Here is a 25,490-nt window from a genome sequence, read left to right as displayed (position 1 = left end):
TTACATCTTCTATTGTAAAGTATGACCCAGCTAAAAAACTCCAACTGTGGCAGGTATAAGACTGAATTCCACCCGCAGCCTTCATCCACGTGTATCTCCACAGCAAGCAGAACGAGGATGGTGCTTATTAACCACCTCTGAAGTCCACAAGAGGCAGCAATTTCAAGGCAGAAGGTAAAGCTGCATCTCCTGACCAAAGACCTGCAGGTTTTGGGGTTTCAGTTCCCAACAGGCAGATGGTTTCTTGGAAAAGGACTTTGCCACCTGAACCCAGCGAGCTGTGATGGAATTCATTCACCAATTCACACAGATGTTTTTAAGGTGTGTTACAGACGCACGCACGGCGCAGTCTGAACATTGGATCTGGCATTAGAGAATCTCAGTTAGATGCAAGAATGTGTAAAATCCTGAGCCAGACAGCTCCCTGCTGACTGCATATCTGAGGAAGCTTTGCATGCGCCGTTTATTCCAGCAAATGCATGGAATATATTGTCCTCGTTAAACACGTTCCCAAAATGCTCGTTTCAGGCAGAAACATACAAATAAATGGTGCCTCGGGTTAAAGCCTCCCACTTAAAGTCAAATCCCCCCCTCTCTGGATGGATCTACGGGCTCAGATACAGAGGACCTTTATCTGACTCGGGATACTCTCGGACAGCTACAGCACGTTGAAGAAGGAACTGCTTATCATGCAGGCGGTTCCTGCCAACCTCTTTGAGATGAAGCTGTTTTCTCCCCCCCCCCTTTCCTTTGTATACAAGATCAAACCAAAACTGAGTACTATTCGCTGGGGTTATGATTGTATACAATCTCTGAAGACTCCCACTTCAAAAGGAAGCGAGAAGTTAAAGAGTAAGAATCACTTCCCTGTAAACAGCAGAGCAGCAGATGTACTCACTGAAACAGCACATCCTTAAGACACCGCTATCAGAAACCCAAGGTCTGTGTGAGCTGCGTGTTTATATACTGAGAAACTGCAGCACTCAGCACATCGTTCACTGTTCAACCTTTGGTACTTCCTTACCTAACAGTGCAGCAAACTTTTTCAAGCACTTTGGTATCATCAAGCTTAAGAGATGAGAAAAAAACATGTAAATAAACACTGCCTTCTCAGTTTCCAGTTTATCCCAGTCTCTTGCTGCGCTGATCAGAGTCATGTTACCGGCCTTGGAGTTTCTTGTCTCACAAACGTGATGAGAAACGCTCCCATCTACCCTCTGATCCCATGTACGAGATAAGGCTCTTCACAGCGCTTTCCTTCCAGCATCCATCTGAATGAGAAGAGCTGACCTTGGCCATAAGGAGCTCAGGGCCGCAGCGTCACCCTGCCCTGGGACACAACGCAAAGTCTTGAAGCTTCTAAGCTCAGCCCGCTGACATGACGCTCATGTTTACAACGGTCCCATCACAAACCATCCATGCTGGCCAAGCAACGCCCACTTACAGTAATTGCAGAAGTGGTCATTTCACTTGGAGTGCAAAATGCGAACCACTGGCTGCTACCCAGCATTAACTGCCAGCTGTGCATGAAGGACCACATGAAACGGGCTCACCCTGCGTGTCTTCCCTTCACACTTTACATGTTGCCCTTTGCAGCCCAGCAGCACAACTGTCACTGAACAACAACGCTCCTCGGGATGGTTGTTTGGCTCTTTAGCACTAACAGTTGTGAGAGCAATTGAAATCAACTGGCTGCACTTCCAGGACGGCTAAAGAGAGCTCCACATGTTAACAGCAACATTAGGTGAAAAAATTATCTATAAAAATACCAGCCACATGCTAAATGAGGTGACACCGAGGCAATAAATAGCTCCATCTGCATGAAGGACTCTGTATAACAACCAGAAGACAACTCCACAGAAGTAACCAGCTATGGATAAAGCAGTTGGGAGGGGGGGGGAAGAGGGTTGGATTGTTTTCTTTCTGAAGGATCGGTTTTACATATTTTTCTCAGATCACTTTATAAATCTGCTGCACATTAGAAATCAGACACACGTGTATTTCTTCCAAGGAAAGAAAGCTGAAGGTTTACATTTTTAATAGCAATGGGACTATTTCTGAATGGCAGCAGTATATATTACATGCAGTGTGAGAGGGTTAAACAGGACAGCCTCAACTCTTTATAAACTTTTGCCCTCTGGATATGTACTCATTGGCTGCTGTACAAGACTTGAGCTGTATTACACGCCTTAACGATATGGTTCAACTGTCGGTCAGGCTCGGGGCCTGGCAATAGGCCAGACCGCAATCAATGGGACACAAACCTCCCCCTTTCAGATCATCACGAAGGCTCATATTATCTCCTTTTTGTCGTGCTGGTTAAATTTATGGAGCAGAACCCCGAAGCTGCATTCCTTGGCTTGGGCCGGCCCACGCAGGCCTCCCTTTGTTTGGTACTGTAAGCGAGGCGTGCTTTGGAGGATTGCAGGGTTGTTAGTTCAGGCACTGACTGTTTGCTCATGACTGAAATGAAAAGAGTTCAGTGGAAGGGCAAAAGGACAGCACAAGTGTAAAACCCTATCCCAGCAGGCCCTGGGCCCCCATATATGGACTTCGGACTAGGACTGAACATAAAACCTCACCATTAATGACAAGGGGAAAAAAGCCTGTCTAGCAACAGGTAAACAGGCTAACAGCATGTCAGCACATACCTTGGGCACAAGGTCGTTTGCTTTCAAGTAAGCCTGTAATGACTATGTAACTACAAACCCAAACTGATCTGGCACAAAGTGCTGCTTGCAAACAGTCCTACAGCAGCACTGCAGCTTTAATTTGAAATCGAAGCCCATCATGCAGACAGCACACCAGTCCATCAGCAGGTCGTAATATTCCCATCATATTTATGAAGAAACCTCAGAGATGATGCCACGCTATTGGCACCTGGGAGGAATTAGCAGGAAGTAACTCTTCTAACACACCAAACTGCTGGAAATACAGAGGGAGAGGAAAGAAAACTTCCCCTCTGTGCCTTACAGACGTTCCCTCCATCTCTCTATCTGGTCTCAGAACTGAAGCAGGCCCCTTGTGGTGTGCTCACAAGCTCTCTACTCAAAGCTTTATTACTGCAGTAATTAAAGGATGCTTGTCCCTGTTCACTGCGGGGGAGCTGGACTAGATGGCCTGCAGAGGTCCCTTCCAGTTCTAAGGGCTCCATGATTCAGGACAAAAAAGTGAACGGCTTAAAGGAATCTTTGAAGTGAGAGCAAGGCAAACTCTCAGCAGTGAAAGCAAACGGAAAGACGGCACTTCCAAATACAGGCAACAGGAACAAATAGACCCACGGAAAGCCAACAAGGACTCCTACCGATGATGGGTCAGATACGATGCTCACGTACTGAAAACATCTGTGCTTTGCCTCCTCGGTACCAAGCCAGTCAAAGCTATTCCCAGACAGCTGCCCCAGCCCTGCTGTACCAGACTTCACCCCTCTGGCACAACAAGCAGGTATTCCAGGACATGAGCTCATACAGCCACTGCGCTGGCGAGCAGCTCATGCCATTTGTGCTCCAGTAAATAAACAAACGCTCTGTTCCTATTGCATTAACACCAGTTTCATCTTTTCTACTATTTTTATGAACTGAAAATACTCGTAACGCGGCCAAAAGACATTATAAAAAACCCACAGAACGTGCATTAAATGGTTTCAGTTCTGGGGATCGAGTCCGACTGGTTGAATGCAGTCTGGTGATTTGGCCTGATGCATTCCAAGAGACGCGGCTGTTTTGAATAAAGCTTTTGTTCATTTCTGGTGCTTATATGCTTTTAACGTCCCACCTAATGCTAAGCAAGCAGACCTATGAGTGGAAGCTCTGAGTACTTTTCATGCCTGAGCTTTGCAGACTTTTTAGCTCATTTGGCTGATAATAACATAGGAATACGGTTTGTTTTTTCCCAAAGCCAGCCCAATCCCACACAAACTGGTGATGCTTTTGCGCCCAACTTGCATCTTTGCACACCAGTGAAATCTGCAGCTCTGTGCAGTTGCTTTAAACCAAGCACTATTACAGAAACACACTGGAGCAGCAGTTCCTTATAGCAGAGAGCCCTCTCTGCTGAATAAGGAAGGATCTATACACCACGCAGATGCCAGAGGACAGGAAATACACAACACAATCAAGTGTTCCATTTACTTTTCTCCTTCTTGTCCAAAAGCTGCTGAAATCATTTGGCAGAACACACAGGCTGCAGAAATACAAGGGTTTCTAAGGAAGGCATTTCTTCTCCCTGTCTGGATGCATTCCTTTCAGTAAATTAGATTGTACCTAATTAGCCTAAAATCCTAAGGAAATGAAATTAATAGCTAAACACTGTCAAGTACACACGTGGTATGTGGATTTCATTTTATGAAGTGAATCCAGCCCTCTTAACTGCCACTTGCAGTGTAACTCACGGAGCAAGGCTGTGCTAAATCCAGCAGGGGATTTCTCAGCTCTTTCTGGTCTTGTTCTTGTACTTTGGTCTGGTTCTTGTACTCAATGAAATTAAGCTCAATCTGGTTCCAGGAATGGGCTTTTGCTGGATGCAGAAGCTCTTGTGTTTCACTGCAAACAGTGCTGGAAACACACCTGCCCCCTGATGCAACGCACTGAGGTGCCAGCGAGTACTTTGGTTTTGTGGAGACCACCATAGTAAGAGCTCAGTATTCATTTGTTGAAGCTGTTTGTTGCTAATAATGAATAGACACCTGAAGAAAAACCATTTCACATACTCAGTGTTAACTGCCCAGCACCGTTCACTTCCATGTTTTCACTCATCTGCCCTCCCCTCACATCATTCCATCCCAGTGCTCCTTGCCCCCTCTATCCCTCACCCAACAGCCTGCAGGCAGCCATGGAGCCTTTCTGCCCTCAGATGTCCAGTTAAACATTAGTGATGCTTTGTGGGAAATGTTTCTTATGTAAAAAAAGAGACAATTACCTTTAGAACAGGAACGAACCCAGTGACCACTCTGTTTTTTAATGCAGTCTTTCAATCCGCTGTAAGAGCAGGAACACCTTCTGTCATGGCAGAGCTTTTGGTTTAAACAGAAGGAAGTTGCTCAAGTCTTAATTAAAGCTCAGCAATCCCTACAGGAATTTAAAGCATCTAAAACTCTGCAAATACAGAGATTGCACAAAAATCAGAAGTGAAATGCAGCTGAGAGCTCTGAAGAGCAGCTCCAGCAACTCCAACCCTCTGGTTTGATGAACCCTGTTTAAAAGCAGGTAAGATGTTTGCTTGCAAGTTTACTGACCACAACTGAGACCAAGTAATTGCTCCAAGTCTAGCTTGCACGCTCCATCATGTGTAATATATGCCAAACGTCAGATCTGCAGTTGAACAACACCTAATGCAAGCCAGTAATTGGTTGTTTAGCTTTTTGCTCTTAAAAACACTCCCATACAGCAGATGTGAAAGTAAGCACACCTATCCAATACTAATAAAGCACTATGTGGCAGCCATACATCCAAACACTCTGGTTTTATTCTCTCACTCCTCCAAGAAGAGTTAAATTGGGTCGAGTTGAAGAAAGAGGAACAGTGACAGCCAACTGGTAAGACAACTGATTTCAGCACTATTCCAAACATACACATTTCACACGCTGACCAGTAACGTCTGGCCATAACCTCCTGGAAACACTCAGCAATAGAGATATATGCAGTAATGCATAGAGGCATCCTGCTTTGGTCTGACAGCTGGTACCAATTTACATCCATTCATCCCACTAAAAAGGAAAGCGAGAGGAACATGTTAATGCACAGTTTGGATTCTCTGAATCATCTCAGCTTCTTCTGGGTGCTACACAGCTCACAGTGCCTTCCAAAACACAACACTGTGCTGTTCTGGAAGCAAAGTGACTCAAAAAGTAGGCTTTATTCCCCAAGCACTGACTACCTAAGAATTAGCACCTAGATACAGAAGTGTGGCGAAATACGGGACAGCAGTGCACACCATCCCCATTCCTCATGGCTGGAGGTACTCCAGAAAGAGTCCATCCAGGTGCCCCAAACACTCCTGGGTTCCTTCCATAGAGCTCTATGAGGAAGCAGACGGGTGAACATACTGTCATTCCTGTAGGATTCCACCTCAGGCAAATACAATTCTTCCTAATCCAAGTCATTCCTTTGGAAAGCAGTTCCATGATCAATTAAAACCTCACAGATTACTGAGCAGGTGAGAGTGGTAACGGAGAACCACTGATTGAAACAGCAAGTGTCTATCAATGCAGAGCTTCAACTTCAGGGACCGAGTAAAAGCAGCCGATAAAATCCTATTTAGAGAGGACAAACTACAAGACGTTTAAAACTCCAGTGAGGACAGTGAAGCACTGAAAAACCCAAAGAGGTCAGAATTATGGCAGGAAATGAAATGGGACTCGACCTACAAAACTACAGCCTGCTTCGTCTAGGGAAAAGCAATCCAGAGCACAAATATTAAATGACAACGAGATATTTGCAATGCAGGGAAACAAAACAAAACAAACTCTGGGGGGAAAATAGTGCGCAGAAAACTGGACATCAATTTGCAATGCGATACGGCAGTCCAACCAGCCAACATGGTTTTGGATGACTTGCAGAGCACAGCTCATCACAGAGCAGGGATACGGCCGTCCCTCTGCACACAGCGTGGGTGGGAACCTACAGACCAGTGGGACTGCAAAGTAGCTCAACAACAGCAAAGGAAGAACCTGGATAGGCAGATAAGCTTGAAGCTATAAAAAGAAGTACCACGGTGACTGAAGATGGAAGAAGGCAGAGCTAACATGGAAGACAAGCAAGTGGTTACAGGGATTTAGCATGGTGACATGGGAGAAAAAGGGACAAACTTGCTGGGAAAAAAAAAGAAGAAAAAAAAACAACAAAGCAATTCATTTGAGAAAACAGCTCATAATAAAGGGCTATTATGCACCCATGAGAAACAGAGAGGAAAGAGGATATGAAGGAAATCACAGTGCTGAAATTATTTACAGATCTGATAAATCAGCTCAAGTGGAACGTACGAACCATTTCCAGATTCACCCAACAGAACGACTGCTAGCTGTACATGTGACCTCTAATTGTAAGAACACCTCATGCAGGGCTGCAGCAGGACAGCAATGCCAAATGCACCGCAGCCCTGGCAGTGCTCTGAAGACTGAGTCAGGTCTCGATGGAGCACAAGGTAAGGAGGGATGTGGGGACACGCACAGAGGTGTTGAGGTTCAAGCAATGTCTGCCATCAAAATGCAAAACCTTGGGGATGTATTAGCCGGGATGACCTTCCAGACAATTCTTTTCTACCTCCCCTTCCCAAGGTTGCTGGCATTCCCAAGCCCTCGAGTCTAATGCTTTTAGCTTTACAGTGACAGTCACAGCTGACAGTGGGATGGACGCACATTAACCAACTGACAACCTGCTGCTGGCATCATCTCAAACTTGGCTACATCTGGGCGGTAACATGGAAGGTGGTGAACAAATTAAAACCAGTGCAGGATGCCTCTTTCCAAATGTATTTAGAAGCAACAACCACCTCCTGAAGAATTTTCTAGGACCGTTAAGGGCACGTCAGTCTCTTTTTAACCAACACAATTGGTTCCCTGACAGCAGTGATGAGAAATGAGTGGGTCAGGAAGCAGCCCCCTCACTTCTGCCAATCTGATAAGGATGTGAGCCCTCCCAACAGCAGCTCAGGAGTGACAGAACCAGGCTCCAGACCTGGAGGAAGCCTGAGAGCAGCAGCCGTTCTGTGCGCTGCTCATCACTTGGACACACATCTCAATACACCCCCTGAACCCGGGCTGTGCTAGGAGTTAACACACGTCTCGAGGAGAGCCTTCCAAGCACATCTAGAGACAGAACAGCTTTCCTGTTGTGAGCCGGCCTTTAAGACTTCTGGCAGCGTATGACAAGTATGGAAATAATCAGAACTTTTCTATGTGACACCGCAGTGCTTGGAACACATAAAAACCCCTCAAAAAAAGGTATAAAGTCACCAGCATTAACTGTTTATAAATTAGATGTACACGGCGTTGCCAACAACTGTTTTCTCTTATCCCCAGCACTAAAATTTAAAAATATTAAGGCAGCTTTGTTCAGAAATTACAACCACAACACAGTAATGCCACAGATTGGCCTTGAGAAAGTCCAGCCTATAGTTAGACTCGAAAATATCTTCTTGCCCTTTAAACACGTCACATTTCAAACTACCACAGTAAGCTATAAAGCCATCGTCTGAGTCTCAGCAGGACTGAGCTTGGCTCCACGTTGCGAACAGAGGTTTTGCTGGCTGCGTGAATCCCAGTACAAATCAATGCATCTGAAACCAACAGAGATCTCCGTCCAAGGAGCACAACCACTGAGGAACACAAGCCACAGAGGCTTCCTCATTGCTCGCCAACTCAAAGTCAGTAACATTTGAAGCCAAGCAGCATCATTTCAGGGCTCTTTTTTTTAAAAAAAAAGTAAAGAAATAAAGAAGAAATTAACCCATATGCTAAAGAGAACTGCAAGGGCCTTGAATTTACAGTTACATCCCATGCTATTTCAGTAGAGCTGTAATTAACTGCTAACACTTGTTGCACCAGTACCTGAAACTCACACCTTAGCTGCCAGCATCAAGATAAGGTCAGGACAGTTGAAATGCTTCCCATTCCTACTGTGCTGCTCAGAGCTACGCTGGAGATCAGTTACTGCCACAGACTCATTTTCATCAGTTAGCTGGTTTGGTGCACTTAGCTTGGAGGAGTCTGCATGGCCCAGCACACACTTAAAACAGAACATTCAACAGGAGCCAGCATCCTGAGTTTGGAACGCTGCTCTGTTTTGATTCCAAACTGCACATATTTGAGCAGTTAACAAATGCAGCAGGGGGATATTGGTACACAGCAGTCCAAGAAACATCCAAATCCTTTGTTGTTCTTCTATATACCCCCCCAAAAAACCCCAATCTGGTTGCTCCATTATGTAAGGGGCAAAGATCTTCCTTGTAGTGTTGGTGGGTCAAACGTTTATCACAGTGTATTGAAAGAAGAAAATCAGTTCCCAGGGCTGGTCTGTGATGACAGTATTGCAGAATGCTGTAGCTCAGCTCACCTGGCCTCATTTCGTAACTGACAGTTAACAAGTTTAAGGGCAATATGTCACCTAGGCAGACACAAGCTAGAGATAACACTGGTTGGGAGTCCCCCTCCCAGTTGCTGGGTAGTTTATCAGCTGTTGGCAACATCAGCACTACTGCTTATAGCCTGGGATCTCACAGAAGTATTTGAAGATGGATTTTAAGTACATACCCATCCTGAAACAACCTGCAATAAGAACCCAGCTCAGATGCTGAGACAGCCTGCAGGACAGCCAGGTGTGCTTCTCCCCACCTTCTGGTAAATAAATCTGCAGTCACAAAATGTGCCAACCAAACGTGTTTTCTTAGTTACGCTTCTCGTGTCACTCTACAAATGCACATTTACTTACCCAACAGTAAACCCTGACCTCTTGGTTTTACAAATGAAGCTAAGGACTGAACACCAGGGACATCCATGTGGACATTTCCATTCCCACAACAAAGCACACCTGGGTTCACTCTGTGAAATACTTCATTTATTTTAAAGACACTCATTATTTTGTCCAGACCAGGTTATGCTGAGCATGGGCAGGAGGTCAATGAGCTGACCACATGTACTGACTCTTAACACAACAGTGTGCAAATAAGGGCACACATCCACTCTTTTTGGTAAATGAGAACCATTGTACAAATGAGAATTAGGATTTTAACCTGACTCCTATTTTATGCTGCAGCTTTTCTAATTTAACTGAGAGTAAAGTACCAGCAGATACCACTGAAAGAACTCGCCAAAGAAAATCAGGTTGATTAAAGTAGGCGACATCACAAAGTGTATCTGATTGATCGACAGTTTCTTCAGGTAAGGGAAGATGATCAGGTTAGAAATTGCAGCAGATATCATAGAACACATTTAACATGATAACTGATGGGCAATATAAAGCACTTACTGACCTGGGGCCGCTCAGAGTCGCAGTGTCCCTCACCGCCTGCGCAGTTTCTGATGCAAAATCCAGAGCTCCAGCAACAGGTTTGGTCACTGTGCCAACCAGACCCTTCCCAAGACCTGATATGAAACCACTGACACCTCCTTCCGTCTTCACACCTTCTACTGTTGAAGTGATGACACTCGTCAGTCCTCCAATGATACCTGGCACAGACAAGAACAGCAGAGTAGTCCAGAAGCACTGCACAGCTGCGATCCCCTCACACTGCCTGCCTATGGAAAACTGCACTCATCCACTGGAAAAAGTCAACTCCACTCAAGTGGCATGAGGGTTTTTCTGATGCTGCCAATTGATATCCCTGTAAATGTTTCCATCACAAACTGCTCAGAAGAAATCACGATTCTGCTGAGTCTTCAAGACTTGGAACAGTTCACATTATCTGAGGATGTGCTTCACGTGTGTCATATTGCACATATTTTTGGTGAACTGGCTTAAGCCCCCATATGAACGCTTCCCCCCTCCTTGCTCTCCAGCTTTGCAGCAACCAGGTGCTCTTCACATCTATAACTCAAGTACAGCCCAGGCAGCACCTTCACTTGCAAACTTGAGAACAAAGCCTTGCAATCACTTCTCTTGAATAACTGCAGATGATGGTTAATTCCTGCGTTTCATCAGACAGGATTTAATGGAGTGGTGGGAAGCGTGTAAAAATTCCACAGAACTGAAACTAAAACAGTCCCCCTAATTATTGGTTAAGTCATCTTAATTGACTTCCCAGCAATATTTCAGTTTTCCTCCTTTTGGACTAATATTGGTTATAGCAGACTTGACAACACATGAGGTGAGTAGGAGAGAGACTTCTCATGATCCACTTATATACCTGCACAGTCTCTCTATGACAGGACACCAGGGTAAAGACTCCTGCTCAGCACAGAACACTGCTGTTGTTTTAGGCAAAGCAAAACGACGCAGCCTGCAACGGTCGCACTCCAAGAATGACATTTAAACAAACTGGGTCAAGATGATGCAAAATATAAATATTTGTTTTAAATTTGGCTCGCGTTGATTTAACTTTCTTCAACAGATAAATCATGAGCTAAATTGATGTGAGATTCTGGCCAAATTATGCCTAGGCCTGCTGTCTTTTACACAAATTAATTACCCTCTTTCGGATCAGAATTAAAAAGAAGGTTAAAACAAATAATAATAAATCACCCAACTGGTGAAACGTTCCTTCAAACCGAGGCTCTGATTTGGAAGAAACTCACGTTTTGTGAACTGAAAGCAGAAAGGTTAAAATCCAGACATGGGCATTTCAGTCTGTGTGCCTGGCTCTATGTGCCTATCCTCTATGTGGATATTTTGTGGCTATACTGAGACTGAAGGTCTGGGAGAAACGTTCTCTAAAATTTAATTCAAGAAGTTCTTATTTACAATTACAACTGAAGAGACCTTATTCCAAAGTGAAGCCTACAACAGCTCAGCCCCCGAGGCCACAACTCACCGCCCAAGAGTAATGCAAACTGCAGAGCACCATTCTTTTCCATCTGCTCATTACCGTAAGAGTGAAACAAGTTGAGCTTACCATGTGCAAGGCCATGGATGCCCGCAACAAGGTGCTCTCCACTCGTTGCAGCGTGATAGCGGATGTATTCGCGCTCGGTCTGATGCCTGTTGTCCATTGTCTTTCCCAAACCATCTGACAAGGTCCCAGCAAACTGGAAAAGAACCATTTCTGTTATTAAAAGAAAAAAGCTGCTTCTCCTATGTAGGTTTGCTGAAGAAATCCCTGGATTTTAGCTGTGAAACACAGGCTGATACAGCTCTTCTTTTATACACGTGCAGTTACTCCAGCTTTTTTTGCCACGAACAGAGCTCTGAAGTACATCAACCTGCACCTTCCATTTAGTGCTACTCAAACCAAGAGGGGAAGCAAGGACACAAAGAAAGGGACACCAAACAAAACCCACCAAACTCCCAAACTTTCATATTCAGGATGTAATTATGGAAAGAGACTCCCAAGCAGGCATTTTCCTATCATAACCTCCAAACAAGAGCCTTTTGGTCACATGGAGTTAGTTGTTCTCCTGTACCTTCAGCTAACACCAGCATTCTTACACTCAACAAACGAACAAACTTGTGTCAGGCTGGAGAACAGCAGTGCCTGCACTGGTGGCAGAACCCACGTTGCCCTGCACTGACTCAGCTCACCCATTCAGAACGGTGTAGGGGCACTGCTTGCCACCACTAGCTTAGCTTTACTTTCTTGCACATACTGACTCCTTTGCATCCATTTACACAAACCACATGATTAAGCTATGAACCTGAATGTAACGAAGAGCTGGTGTGAAATTCTGATATGCTGGGAATTACAAAGGAAATGGACAGTGTGCCCTGTGCCATGCCCAAGACCTCCTTCCTCCTGCCAGTTTTTCCAGGCCATCTTCCTTTACCACCAGTGACACCACTTTCCTTCTTCCAGGTACTTTCCAGCACAAAACCAAACCAGCCCAGCAGCTCCAATTTGCTAAACAAGTGGGTTTTGCTTTGGCAACATGAATGAAAATCACATCCCACGACCCTTCTTATGACTCGACAGTACGGACACTAAGCAGAGCATAGAAATCACTGGCAGCAGTACTTCTGACCTCTCTGTGAACTTAAATTAGATGTTATTTTTTTTAATTAGCCTAGAAATACAAACCAACCTGATGTTATCTATTAGTTGTGTTTAGCATTGCATTCTGCGTGCGCAAATGGTTTCCTTTAAGAGGATTAGAGGAGCTGCTATGAAAACTAAAGGGCTTCACAGGCCTTCAGAATTCAAACCTAATTAAGAAATGTGTCCAGTCCTGAAAATGGTATTTATGGATACAATCTGAAAGCTACATTAACGCACACTCAGACAACCGGGCAGCAGGAACAGCCCAACATCTCAATGCTGACCAGAACTGGTAAGCATTCTTTATGCTTGTTGCTATTTTGCTGCCCCATCTGAATGGACTGGCTTCACTATATCAGCTTTCCTGGTGAAGTATGTCTGTTCTTTTGTCTCATTTCTCACTTTTCAATGAAGACGAATCTGACATCTAACAGCAATAACGCTGTTTTCATACACAGAATGTTAACAATCATGACTCATTCCCTTGGCAAGGAGGGAAAAGGGAAAAATACCACACGCACACAGGTTAGAAGTCATAGTCTGCTACGTGTAAAAAACAACAACAAACCACCAAGACCACAAACCAGAACAACAAAGCCCACATCCAGGCATCTCACAGGCATTAGGCAGCCATTAGACTGCTGAGCAGGTGAGCAACCTGTGCTGCAGCACTGGCCTCATCCTGGTTCTACATCTGGAGGGCAGTGATGGTGGCCCATGGAGCTGTGAACCCATCACCTGGAAAACGGTTTCCAGATAAACAAAAGTGACAAGAGAAGTGAGATCCACCTTCGTATTCCCTTTGTTGGTAACTTCAGAGGCTGCGAGCCATGCAAACGCCAACAGCAAAATACAACCATCGATGGAACAAACACAAAACTAAACAAGGGAGCTGTAAAATATAACCCTCCTCCTTAGTTTCACAATGTGTTTTTTATCTACTTGTAAATCAAAGGAATCAGAAATGTGGTATTTATCTTCTTTTCCCCACTTCAGAGATCCTTTCCTGGTTACCAAATGAAGCCAGCCGTGTAGGTTGGGTACACATGGGAAGGCAGCACTGAAGAGCCAGCCTACATCTCCAACTAAAGCCAACTATGGGGTTTCCAGATTACCAACTCCAGGCAGACTCGAGTTGTGCCACTCCAGGTACTAAAAGTCACAGAACGTCAGGAATTAGAAGGGACCCCTAAAGTTCATGGAGTTCCATCCCAACCCCTTTGCCGTTTCAATCAATAGCGGGACCCAAAACAGCACTACCAACAAAACAGAACCATATACAGCATTCGTGAATCCAAGCTGATGCCAAATAATGAGGCTTATGGGGCACAGGAAGAATTCAGAGCAAACGAAAACAGAGTTAATTCTAGACTTTGTACTGCATGTTCCCTCTAAGCCAGATGCATGAGGCACACAGCATGGAAATCAGTCTTAAGTAATCTCTTAAAGTCTTTTTAAGCTCTTGGCACTGCTTTGTTCTCGAAGGACATCCCAAAAGGATAAATACACAATTATGACTTAAATCCAAACATTCCATTGTAATTCTAGCATCAGAGAATTGCACTTTTACAAATATTATTGACTGAGCAAAGCAGAACATCGCATGGAATGTTAAGGAAGAAAGTGATTAAATTGAATTAAACATAGGTCAGCCTGAATTTCAGCGCAAACCTCATAACCAACTGCACAGCAATTAGAAATCACAGGGTTTGCTCAGCTTTCAGCCTTTGAAGAACACTCCTTGCTGCCCTTCACACTGCTCTTGAACTGAATACCCCATGCAGGTAATGGTCAAACTCATATGGGGAAAAACCCCTCATGCATGGAAACAGTGTGTGAACTGGGGAATACTGAACACCCCCCTCCCAAAGTGCATTTTGTTCAACTTAACTGGTGTAAAATGTTTTACTTACGTAACTACTTAGAAGATTATTTTACCCCCTTTTTTTAAGCCATTTTCTTAGCTTATCATTATCGTTTCTTTAAATAATACCTAAATACATTTTACTGTAAATGTCAGCACGTTACGCGCACTGAACTCTTCTCTTGTTAACACATAACTACAGATGACATCACAAACTCAAGGCAACTGACAGCATTAGAAATGAGAGGTTCCTTCCATTGGAGTTTCACTTTTATGTTTGAAAACTAACAACTTCTATTCAACAAGGAAGGCGTGGAAGCTTTCCAAGTGCTGTTCAACCATACAGTACAACACACTACCTCTAAGCACTTAATGCCTACCTGTATGTTTCATCCCTTCTGGTTATTTGCCTTCAAGCAGCACCATTAAAATTATATTTATTTTCAACGCCTCTCAAACCTGTAACATCTATTTTCGAGGAGATTTTGCACTGGCTTTTGGCAATGAAATACAATTCCAAATGAAACCCTTGGTGCGTGGGGGCCAAAATGTCCACAGCATCCGTGTTAGAGGTAAAGCAGAACCACGTCGGTGCTGTCAGGGGCTGCCATGGCAAAGGAAGCCAGGTTCCAAGCCAGCAGCCCTTCTCAAAGCTGGGTGTTACGCTTCAGATGACGTGTAGAAATACACTGTTCTGTGCACACAGCGACTGGGCACAGCGGGACAGATAAACTCCTCTTGTAAATTCTCCAGCCCGTGTTCCCGTACTTGATGTCTCAAGGCTGATTATTTAATGCATTTAACGCATTTCCGTGACTCACCGTGGAAATTACTTTAAGTGCGTTGTTAAGAACTTTACAAACTGGATATCAGTAAGTCAGAAGGCAAGACAGCGTTGCTCCTCAGCTAGTGGCCTTCCAGTACCTGAGGGCAGCCTGCTGGAAATGGATGGTCCTAAAGGTCCCTTCCAACCCAAACCACCCTATGATTTTATGATTCCCCCTATCCTCCTCTTTGGTCAACCTTGCATTGTAATGGCACTAAGAAAGGCCTTTATTTCTGAGAGAATAGTGGTGTTTTTTTCTCCTCAGATTTAAAATTGCTGCATATCTGAAGCTGCTCCACAAGATATGCCGGCTGTGGCTTCTGTCCTCCTCCCAGGAAGATAAGTGCTCAGGTGCTGAGACTGAAAGGTTTGTGGATTCAGCCAAAATTGGATTAGGGAGCTTTTTCTGCTTTAATTCATGGGTTAGATAGAACAGCCCCTGCAGAGGATGGTTTAGGCCAAGCCCAGGGCACACTCATAACCAGGTCAGCAGTGTGTAACAGAGCTGAGAACAGATCTGACACAGCCTTAATACAGAAAGCACTAAACCAGCACAACGCTATCATCAGCCTCTCATTTTAAGAGATGCATCAACTTTGGTCCTCTCTCAATTACTGACACCGAGACAACGGCTTTTCCCACTGTACAAACATACATTTCTTGAGATTCCGTGTCATATAACCAAAGGAAAGGCACTTTAATTAGCTCACATCCCCTCGTTAACTAAGCCCCTAATGCCTCCTGACAGGGCCTGCTGGCCGGCAACCCGCGGCCGCCCACAGCCGGGTGTCCCCATCCTGGCTCCTCAGGGCCCTATGGCCGGGCCGGCAGGTGCCCGCTGGGACAGTTTTGTGTTACCGGGCCGCCGAGTGATCCCTGCGGGACTGCCGGCTGTTTTCACATCCACAGAAGGCAGTCAAAAGTCCACAGCATGAACTTGGAATGACCCCAATTGCAGAGTCACTGGCGGGTTCATCTGGAGGACAACCGCTCTTTATTAAACAACTAATACTCTTAACAGATAATCCCCCCCCCCCCCCCCAACCCCCCACCTCCACTTTAACTCTTGCCAAGCTTTAAAGTCTTTCTGTTTGTTTGTGTTTGGGGAACAGAATTATTTTGCCATCACCCCCTCCTTAAAAAAACAACCCAAACTCTCTGGATTCTGTGAACCTGAGGCAAAAACCTGAGTCCGGTCCATGGAGCTGACACAGCACAACGCACCGGCACTGTGGCAGACTGTTTTTAATCACCTCCTTTACCAGCCCTGCTGCTGCCTGCACACAGGGCTATGTTTTACTGTTTGTTTTACTGTTTGTTTTCATGTATTACCTGTTCCTACCTCCGGAGCAGACCTCATACAAGGCCATTCCCTCGGCCTGCCATCCCTTCTGTACATCCGGATCGGTAACACTGATGGCAACCATCTGTATTACAGCACACAGACCTGGAGATCTCCTTAGGACACAGAAGCATTGTCTTCCCTCCTCAGGGATGAACACCCAAGGAATTTCGAGTTTAAATCTCTATTTAACATATCAAACACAACCTACTATATGCTCCCCATTAAAACACACAGCAGGGAGGCCTAGCCTGCCTCCTGTCAGGACTGAAGTGTGAACTTCAAACCCGCACCCCATTTTTCCTCCTTTAGATTCTAACTGTGACATATGACACAACACACTGGCTATTTAACACCTGTAGGCTCAGACCACAGTTCCTTCTGTCTACATGACAAATAAGTCCATTTCTGTATTCACAGTTTGCACCTCCAGCAACATTTCACATATCGCCATTTAAAGTCTCCTTTGTTCACTTCAAAACTGTATTTCACTTTTTGGGGACATTCCTTGGAGTAAAGCTCTGCTCAATAACACATAGCAGACCAAGCAGGCTCACCCATACTTTGCCTAAGTTGCTTTGGACAAGAAATGCTGAATTTGGCCTGAATGGTGAAGAGCCCTTCCTGTGGAGAACAAGCCAGTCCTTCCAGATTCTCAGAGATGATCCTGTACCTTTCACTTCTCGCCTCCAAATCTCTTTCAAAAGATAATGATACTGGATGTTCTGCATGTATGAGACGATGCTTTCCATGGCTTCTGATTGTCACGAGTTGGCCATAAATCCTGCTGTCTTTTGGAACAATTGGGAAATGGGTGAAAGGCCTCATCCATAACACTGCCCCCAGGTTCTGCCTGGGAATTACATTTACTTTCCATCACAGATTCTCACAGGTCGTACACCCTCATTTGGATTCTCATCGCTTAACACTTAAATCAGTGCTAAAATCAGTTACAGTCTTAGACCAAAATGCAGGCTGAGATGAAGCTGAGCTGCAGTGCCACCTGCATGCATTACCTGGACAAACTGCACCAGCCCCTGGACAATAGTTGGGGCAGATGGAAAGAGAACAACCTTAATCTGAAATGAACCAGAACAAGAAGAGGGCAGTAAAACCAATCAAACAAGAAAATCCACCTAATGTTACCTTTAAGCTGAACCACCTGTGACCGTGGCTACTAAATCCCACCACTTCAATATCCAGACTACTCTTGTAAAGGACAACCATCAGCTTTCCCAAAGCAGAACTCAAAATCCACTAAGTTACCCAAAAAGACAACATATACTTCACAGGAAAGCCATGCACCTGCTTGAGCAGGTCCGGAGGTAGAACAGGTTGCCCAGAGAGGCGCTCCTAGCTGGGCTGGATGGGCTGGGGTCACAGACAGCTCAGACAGTGACACAGTGTTCAGTACTCCGTTCTAACTGAAACACCTCAGAAACAGGAACAGCTTAGGATTTAGAACCATCATGCCTGAAGGGGAAATGAAGTGTGAATGCCAAGAATTCAGGACATTTCTACGCATATGGCAACTATAGAAGGCTCCATTCAGAGGGAATGAAATTCCCTCAGGTGTCTATATTTAGGATCAAAGAACTTTTTAAAATACAGAACTCAGAGTCTCCAAGGGATAAAATCTACAAAACTCTCTATAGTGAACTTTACTTAACCTAAGGTTTTGTGCCAACTTAAATACACTGCAGCTCTTCACTTGAAAGAAGGCATTACCCACTGTGTGCTCTGAAATGCATGGAAAAGCCATTACAGGGATAAGCAACAGAGCTATAAAATACAAAAGCAATAAAATGACAAAACCAGATACGACCCAAATCGCTTACTTTTCAATTCAGTCAAGCAGTGTTAGGTTTAAAGCGATGACTACAGCATTTAGGTTTATTTTCCATTCACATCTTAAAAGCTAATTCATCTTAAAATCCAGTATAGAGTTTTACTGAAGACACTTTGAAGTCAGGTACCCAGAACAACCTCCATGGAGATCTCTTTCACAAGCAGGAGAGAGGCTGGGCTATCTGCCTACATCAGTTTGCAGCCATACTAGATGAGGACCTCTATGGCACAGCTGAACCAGGTGGAAATGTCTGTGGTGAAAGGGCATTTAATGACCTCTTCTCTACAGAGAGCACCAAGGGAGAGAGGTGACATGGATCTGTTCTTTCAGTGGTGTTTGTATTCAGTAACTGGAATTATTTTCCCCTCTATCTTGTTCCCTAACATAACGTGATCACAGATTGTGTTAATGGTAGAGCAGGAAACAATGCTCTGCTCTGTACACACACACACGTGCTGTCAGAAGGTGCATTTGTATTGCATGGAGACAACTGTGAAACCTTAGGCAGATTTAGATGCCTAGGAGCAGCAGAAGACACAGAAGAAGTCGTCCTGATCATTTGAGCCTTCTTTCTGACCATCTCCCATGCAATAAAGGTAACACTGGAGGGAGGACTAATTGAGGAAAGCATAAATGCATAACCAAGATAGAAAGGTTTTTAGAAGGCAACAGAGTGAGCCTCGCACCTCAGACACTTTGGATGTATGAAGAGAATCAAATACCTGGCGAGGCAAATAAACAGTCCATGGGGTGATTTTCAAAGGTCTAAACAGGAAGCAGGCATTCAGGTCCTGGTGAATTTCGAGAGGAGTTCAGCATCCAACCGCCCCTCTGCCTTTGAAAATGTTTTTTCAGAGACCCCTTGGTTACAAATGACTGCAAAGTTCAAAGCGTGACCTTGCCCTTGTGGGAAACGGAGGAAGGCTCGTGCCTTTTAGAGAAAGATTTATGAGCCCGTTGCTGCAGATGTGATTGCAGCGAGGAAACAACGCTTTATGGAAAGGAAAACTCTAAGGAAACATTCTCTATTGGGCGGAGTGGATGGGCCACAGGAGACAGGAGCCGTGAGGAGGAAGCGTGGACACGAGCGCTGGCACAGATGGATGCTGTCTTACAGAAGCTCAGTGAGGATTCTACTCAACAGCATGGATAAGCTGTATCTGTAGTGCTGACACCAACAACACGTGCACTTCAAGACATCTTAACCGCATCTTTACAGCGCTCTGTGTGAATCTCAGATGAGATGGAAACAGGACTAGGACATGAGCATCGGCGACGCAGTATTTTAAGTCACTGTGATGGTTCTAATGGGTTTAAAGAAAGTTTATACCATCTTCCTCACAGTTCAGCTCACAGCCACGTACCTGGTGATGATCTCTATGGTAGTTCAGCTAGGCCTGAACTGTTTCACCTGGCTGTATCAGCTGCTGCACGCTTTAATGCCAACTACCTGCAAGTACACTTAAGTACCACTAACCTGCTATTACAGCTCCCTATCACAGAAAGCACTTTAAATCCCTTCTGACCAAACCTCAGTTAGGTCTCTTTGCCACATCTCCCTCACAACACCCTCCTTCTCCTTACAGACTTCCCACATTTAGGAACTACAATGAATGACATTTAATAATAAGCCCTACGTGTCAAGAAGACGTTATTCCAATGCTACCCACCAGCATATGTTTGTTTGCTCAGTATCAAACACCATACAGATCATGACCAAAGTCATTTCCTGCTTTTAGCTGCTGTGTTCTCTTAGGCACCAAAGCAGTTATTTTCAATTAATAACACTGACAGAATAGTGTTCTCTCAGTCAGTATCTGGAAGGACAAAAGAATGTTCACTGTGCACCAATTCTGGCATTAAGCTGAAGGCACAGCAATCTAAAATCTAAACTACTGCATTCAATCTGAAAAACCAATGGACATCCATAAGATCCATGAGATGGCACACTGCTTCGTGCAGGGTTACCAGCATCCCTTAAATGCACATATAGGCATACCTAAAGATGGACATTCCAGATGCAACTTTTTTTACCCAGCAAAGAGAATAGGAAGCAATCTATTTAAAGTCTGTCAGTAATTCTGTTCTACCTGTTCCCTATTTTTAACAAACTTTATTATAGTAATTATTACCTTTGCAGCAGAATTGGATACTCCATGCGTGACATTCCTTATGAGACCACCAACGTTGCCATACTTGATAAGTCCAGTAACGCCCTCAGAAACGTCATTCAGTAGCCCCATGGGGTTGCCCAGGAAATCCACAGAACCTAAAATCCTCGCTGCCTGACTAAGCAACTCCTGTAAAAGCAACAGGAAGGTTGAAATATTCTTGCGTTAACAGCAGCAAGGTTGAAAAACTTGTTTAAAAATGGAGAAATGCTATATATTAACACACAAGTATCACTAAGAACAAGAACAGCTTCACCTTGAAGTGTCTACATCATCATGGTATTTCTCTGCATGCCCAAGCAAGTAACACCCTTTATAACCAAGAGTCCCCCCCCCCCAACCCTCACTAGAGAACTCATCCATCAGAACTTCAGCCTTTCCCTCACCCAAATCTGAATGACGCTTACCTCTTGGAAGTGTTTCAGAATGTCATTAATGATAAACTCCTGAGTTTCATATGGATGGACCCTAGTGAAAGGATCCAGATTAATCACAGCATCTTCAAATCGGATTAGAGGAAATCCCAGCGTGCTTTTCAATGCCTAATGAAATAAAAGATATTGCTATTTAATTTTTTCCCCTCTACTTCTCATTCACAGCACTCAAACGAATTAATCTTTAAATGGATAACAAGCCAAAAGCTTATCTGCTGGAGTAGTTTACCATTGCTATGCAGATGCTTTGATTCAGAGGGCACTCACTCTACAAACCTTTTACTTGCAAGATATGAACAAATTAATGAACATTTGTTCAGTAATTAGACAGGGATTAAACACCCTTCAAGATGTAAGCAGCCTCCTACACTTGACATTCATATGCAAAACAAAGCGTGTTGAAGGCTCCTTGTTTAGCACTTCACTTTAACTGTTCTAATGGCCAGTTAAACTATTTAAACAATATAAAAACAAGGTGTTTTCCACCTTGCTGAAGTTCTATGAATGGATCAATTGTCAGGATGAGCTGGAATAGCATCCCTAGTTTCCTGTACGATTAAGGCCTGTTTCATGACTTGGTGTACCCAAATTCATTAACCAGCCTTTTCAATTATTGTTGAGGAAGAAAACAAAGGCAGTAATTAGCCCATGAGCCACCTGTATCCTGTACAGTCTGTATATCAGGTGGTTGGACTAGATTGTTGAAGGTCCTTCAAATATTCTGCTCCAGGTTGCTTTAGTTCAGTTCTTTACAACACGAGCACAGCCACCAAGATCAGGAAATCTGAAGCCTGATACTTGTGCTGCATTTCCTACAGTAGCCACCTAATCACGCTCAGTAGCGAGTAACGTGAGTTTTTCTGCCATCTGCAGGTGATTAAGGTAAATTACAGTCCCATTTACGTATGCAAGAAAGGACCTATTTATTTTTTTTTAGTAAATGGATGACTAACTGGAGTAGCTCTCATTATTCACTTTGGTAGGAAGTAATTTCCTGTTTAACTATCAGATATTACATAAGGCGACTTTGTTAATAGTGGTCTCTAATAAAAATAATCTGTCTACCTCCACCATGTCCAAGCCTTCCAGAAACATTAGAGGTAGTTAGAAAAACCTCTACAAAGGTTCTACTGTGATTGTTGTTCTCTCCCTCCTCCCCTGAACTCTCCTGTGCTATAGAACTGAATGAACAAGGCATTAACTGTGACAGTTAACACACAGAACACCGCATCTCCTTGTTGGGAAGCACACTCCGTAGAAGCTCAGGCTTACCTTGAGATCCAAAGGTAGCTTGTTGGAAGTGAAGACACTCAACTTGATTTGAGGCACACTGATTTTCAGATTCTCAAAGTAGTATCGCTTTTGTCCCCCGCCTTTTTCAACCACCTTCTCATGGAGGTTTTCGTCATACTTTTCAACTTCTGCATGCAGACAAAACACGGGAATTAGAATAAATTGGACACACATGCAGTTATGGAAGCGGACTCTGTATGGAGTTATAGGTTTCTCTATATAAATAAAAACAATGTGTAATTGTGAGGGTAGTCAGCAAAATTACTCATGCCTCCTGACACAAACTTGACCTTTGAGGTTTAAGAATTCTTTTCCTATCCACCTGCATCTCTAAAGCCTGAATATATTTGTAGTTAGATAAAATTCAAGTCACCCATATGCAAGGTTTAAGCTTCTAATCTGGATCAGAATGTATCTGTCATCACACAGAAGCAAAGTGATACAAACTACACACAGTTTCCTTCCTACTGCACAGTCATGACCTTACAGCATTTTCCCCTCTGCTTTCTTTATCCTTCCTTGTTTGACCAATTATCAGTATGCTGTACAAAGCAAGCAATGCTGATACTTTCAATCATCACTACTGAGCAGAGAAAACACCCACAGAGAAGACATTGAATAGGCTGGACAGCTGAACACTTTGAACATGAATGACAAAAAAGATACTGTTTGCATCCTGGATGAGATCAGTATGAGCAGATAAACTAGAGACTGTACAGAAAGTATGCAAGCAAACAGAAAAAGGCATTGGAGAAAACTTAAACAAAGGACAGACTGGTAAGTTCAGTATCTTTACTTTTTTTTGTTCTTCACTACAAAGCCAAGTCTTTAAGTTAGATGAATCCAGCTACATAAGCTTAAGGTATAATGCCAGGTACACGGGTCATTGCCTGAACACCATAACAAGCAGGGCATATACAAACAGCTTGGGGCCACGGAGACATGAGCTTTCCAGCTCTGTCTAGCGAGACCAGTCTCCAAGCAGCTACAAGCTCAACCAGGCGTTCTGAACTTCATTCATATGCAAAGATCATAACAGCTAAGCATACTGTAAAAATCAGTGTTGGTAATTCAGTGCCATACCTGATTCAGACTGAGCGTAGCCAAAGAAACTCAACAGCTTCAGAAGCAACTTCTCTTCAATTTGAACAGTGAACTTTCGAGCAGTGATCATCAGATGCTAAAAAGATAAACACGTCTCAGTTTGCAGTATTAGCACTTGAAGTACAACCTGTGCAAGCCATTAGATAGAACAATATGTTCTACTTAACAGAGTATTTTCACTGGAATGGAACTGTATCAATATTCCCACCTTCAAAAGTGTCTTTGGTAGCTTCCTTCACTTGAATTCACCTACAACTGCAGACGGTTACATTTCTTTGTTGTTTGAATGTACCGTGCTCTGTTACCCAATACTAACACTTCAGAATGTGACTCTAAACTGGATTCCAACAGTGAAACCAGCTGCTTTTCAAGAGTGTCAAAATACACACTCAGAGATTCCAAGTGGTTTTGATAACCACAGATTTTTGCCCTCACAGAACTCCAGCTGGTGGATAAAATTCCCAACAAAACGAATTACTGTAGGACATAAAACAGAGTTCATGCTGCCACCATCTTGCATACAAGTCACCAAAACCACGGCACAGATATTAGGGCTCACTATTCAATACCAACTAATTCTGAAGAGTAACATGAAATAAGGTGAATAAAAATAACATGATGGACATTTACAGTGATCTCATTCATTTTTGCTTTATTTTTTTAAACCCTGTTCATCACTGTACTGCAGCTTCAAGCGCTACGAAGATGAGAATGTGGACAGAGTGTCCTGAGTGCCTCAATCCTCATTCAACAAATGACTCCACTCAGATTGCTAGTAAAAATATTAAGAACAGGTGAACCATTGAACCAGACTGAAATTTGAATGGCACAACCAAAAGTCTGTGGTTTACCTTGTATATATCAGTCAGTGCATTCTTACTGGGGAATTTCATGGCATTCACTTGCACTGCAGGAGCAGTCTCCACAGGTTCATTTTCACTCATACGAGGTGTCAGGAAGAGCATAAAAGGCCGCGTGGTGCCAATGAGCTGGTTGTCCACCTACAGCACGGAAAAGACAGGCAACAAAATAAGTCACAACAAGCAGCAAAACCAAGTTTCTTTAACTCAGGAGTATCCATTTACTATTGTAATCTAAAAGAAAATATACACTCCATGAAGGAAATCTCACAACGGGAACAGAGTTCTAATGATGCAGAAGAAAGTATCACAGTTTCATTTGCTCATTCTGAATCTGAAAGACTGAACTGCAAAACTAGAAAGTCAGAATCAAAATCTACTTGGAAAATCAATAGTCAAGAGGTTTCTGTGCCTCATACTGTGATATTCAGCATCAGGACTCCTGCTTTGAGTGGCTGATTTTTCATTACATAGCACCAAAATAAAAAATCTAACTTACCAAACAATTAGAAATTACTAACATGGAACAAAATACATCACCATCATCTAAACTATCAGTAATAGAGGATAATGAAAGATCAAAACTGATGCCAAGGAAAACTTCTGATGTTCAGGAGCTGAAATCTCATTAAGAGCTCCAAACACTTCCCAGCATTCCTGAAGACCCACGAACAAACGTATTTGTTTCATAACAGCAAATACCTGCACATCCTGCACGCTGAGCTCCAGCACTTGACTTGCTGACATTTGCGTGTAGTGGACATTAATTCTTGTGAGGCATGCAAATATGAGCTCCTCAGGGACTTTGTTGACTAATGACAATCCTATTCCACCTTCCAGTTTCACGAGTACCTACAGGAAGAGTATTGGAAGAAGAAAAGAAAAGCCTTGAAGAAAAGCCTGTGGTACTGAATATATACTTTGAAGAAGTTTGATTTTAGACTTATCACCGGAGCTTATGAACAGTTCAATTAGTGATTAATTCTTCATATAAAGAAAGCACAGACTTACAAACCCAGTGTCTAAGCATGAGGAGTTTTAGCAGGAAAATGTACATGCTCACAGCAAGAGGTAAACATGGTCAAAAGGGAACGACAGCAAAACTAAACCAGACCAAAACCTCACC

The 25,490-nt window shown here is 43.7% G+C and overlaps 1 protein-coding gene across 5 annotated transcripts in view; it reads right to left on the bottom strand.

The window, feature by feature from the left end:
• The window catches only part of VPS13D (vacuolar protein sorting 13 homolog D), an 83,059-nt gene that overhangs the window by 11,643 nt on the left and 45,926 nt on the right, over positions 1–25,490 (bottom strand). For all 5 annotated transcript variants that reach the window (XM_072354155.1, XM_072354153.1, XM_072354156.1 and 2 more), the window contains 8 exons: positions 25,067–25,216; positions 24,356–24,505; positions 23,484–23,580; positions 22,380–22,528; positions 21,081–21,215; positions 20,635–20,802; positions 11,545–11,677; positions 9,967–10,162 (listed from right to left, as the gene is read on the bottom strand). In XM_072354155.1, the coding sequence (XP_072210256.1) occupies positions 9,967–10,162; positions 11,545–11,677; positions 20,635–20,802; positions 21,081–21,215; positions 22,380–22,528; positions 23,484–23,580; positions 24,356–24,505; positions 25,067–25,216 (1,178 nt within the window). The remainder of the gene's footprint in view (positions 1–9,966; positions 10,163–11,544; positions 11,678–20,634; positions 20,803–21,080; positions 21,216–22,379; positions 22,529–23,483; positions 23,581–24,355; positions 24,506–25,066; positions 25,217–25,490) is intronic.

This window comes from Excalfactoria chinensis, chromosome 20, assembly GCF_039878825.1.
Source record: "Excalfactoria chinensis isolate bCotChi1 chromosome 20, bCotChi1.hap2, whole genome shotgun sequence".
Taxonomy (NCBI): Eukaryota; Metazoa; Chordata; class Aves; order Galliformes; family Phasianidae; genus Excalfactoria; species Excalfactoria chinensis.
Note: the sequence above shows the minus strand (reverse complement) of the source record. Positions and strands in the feature narration are given on the sequence as shown.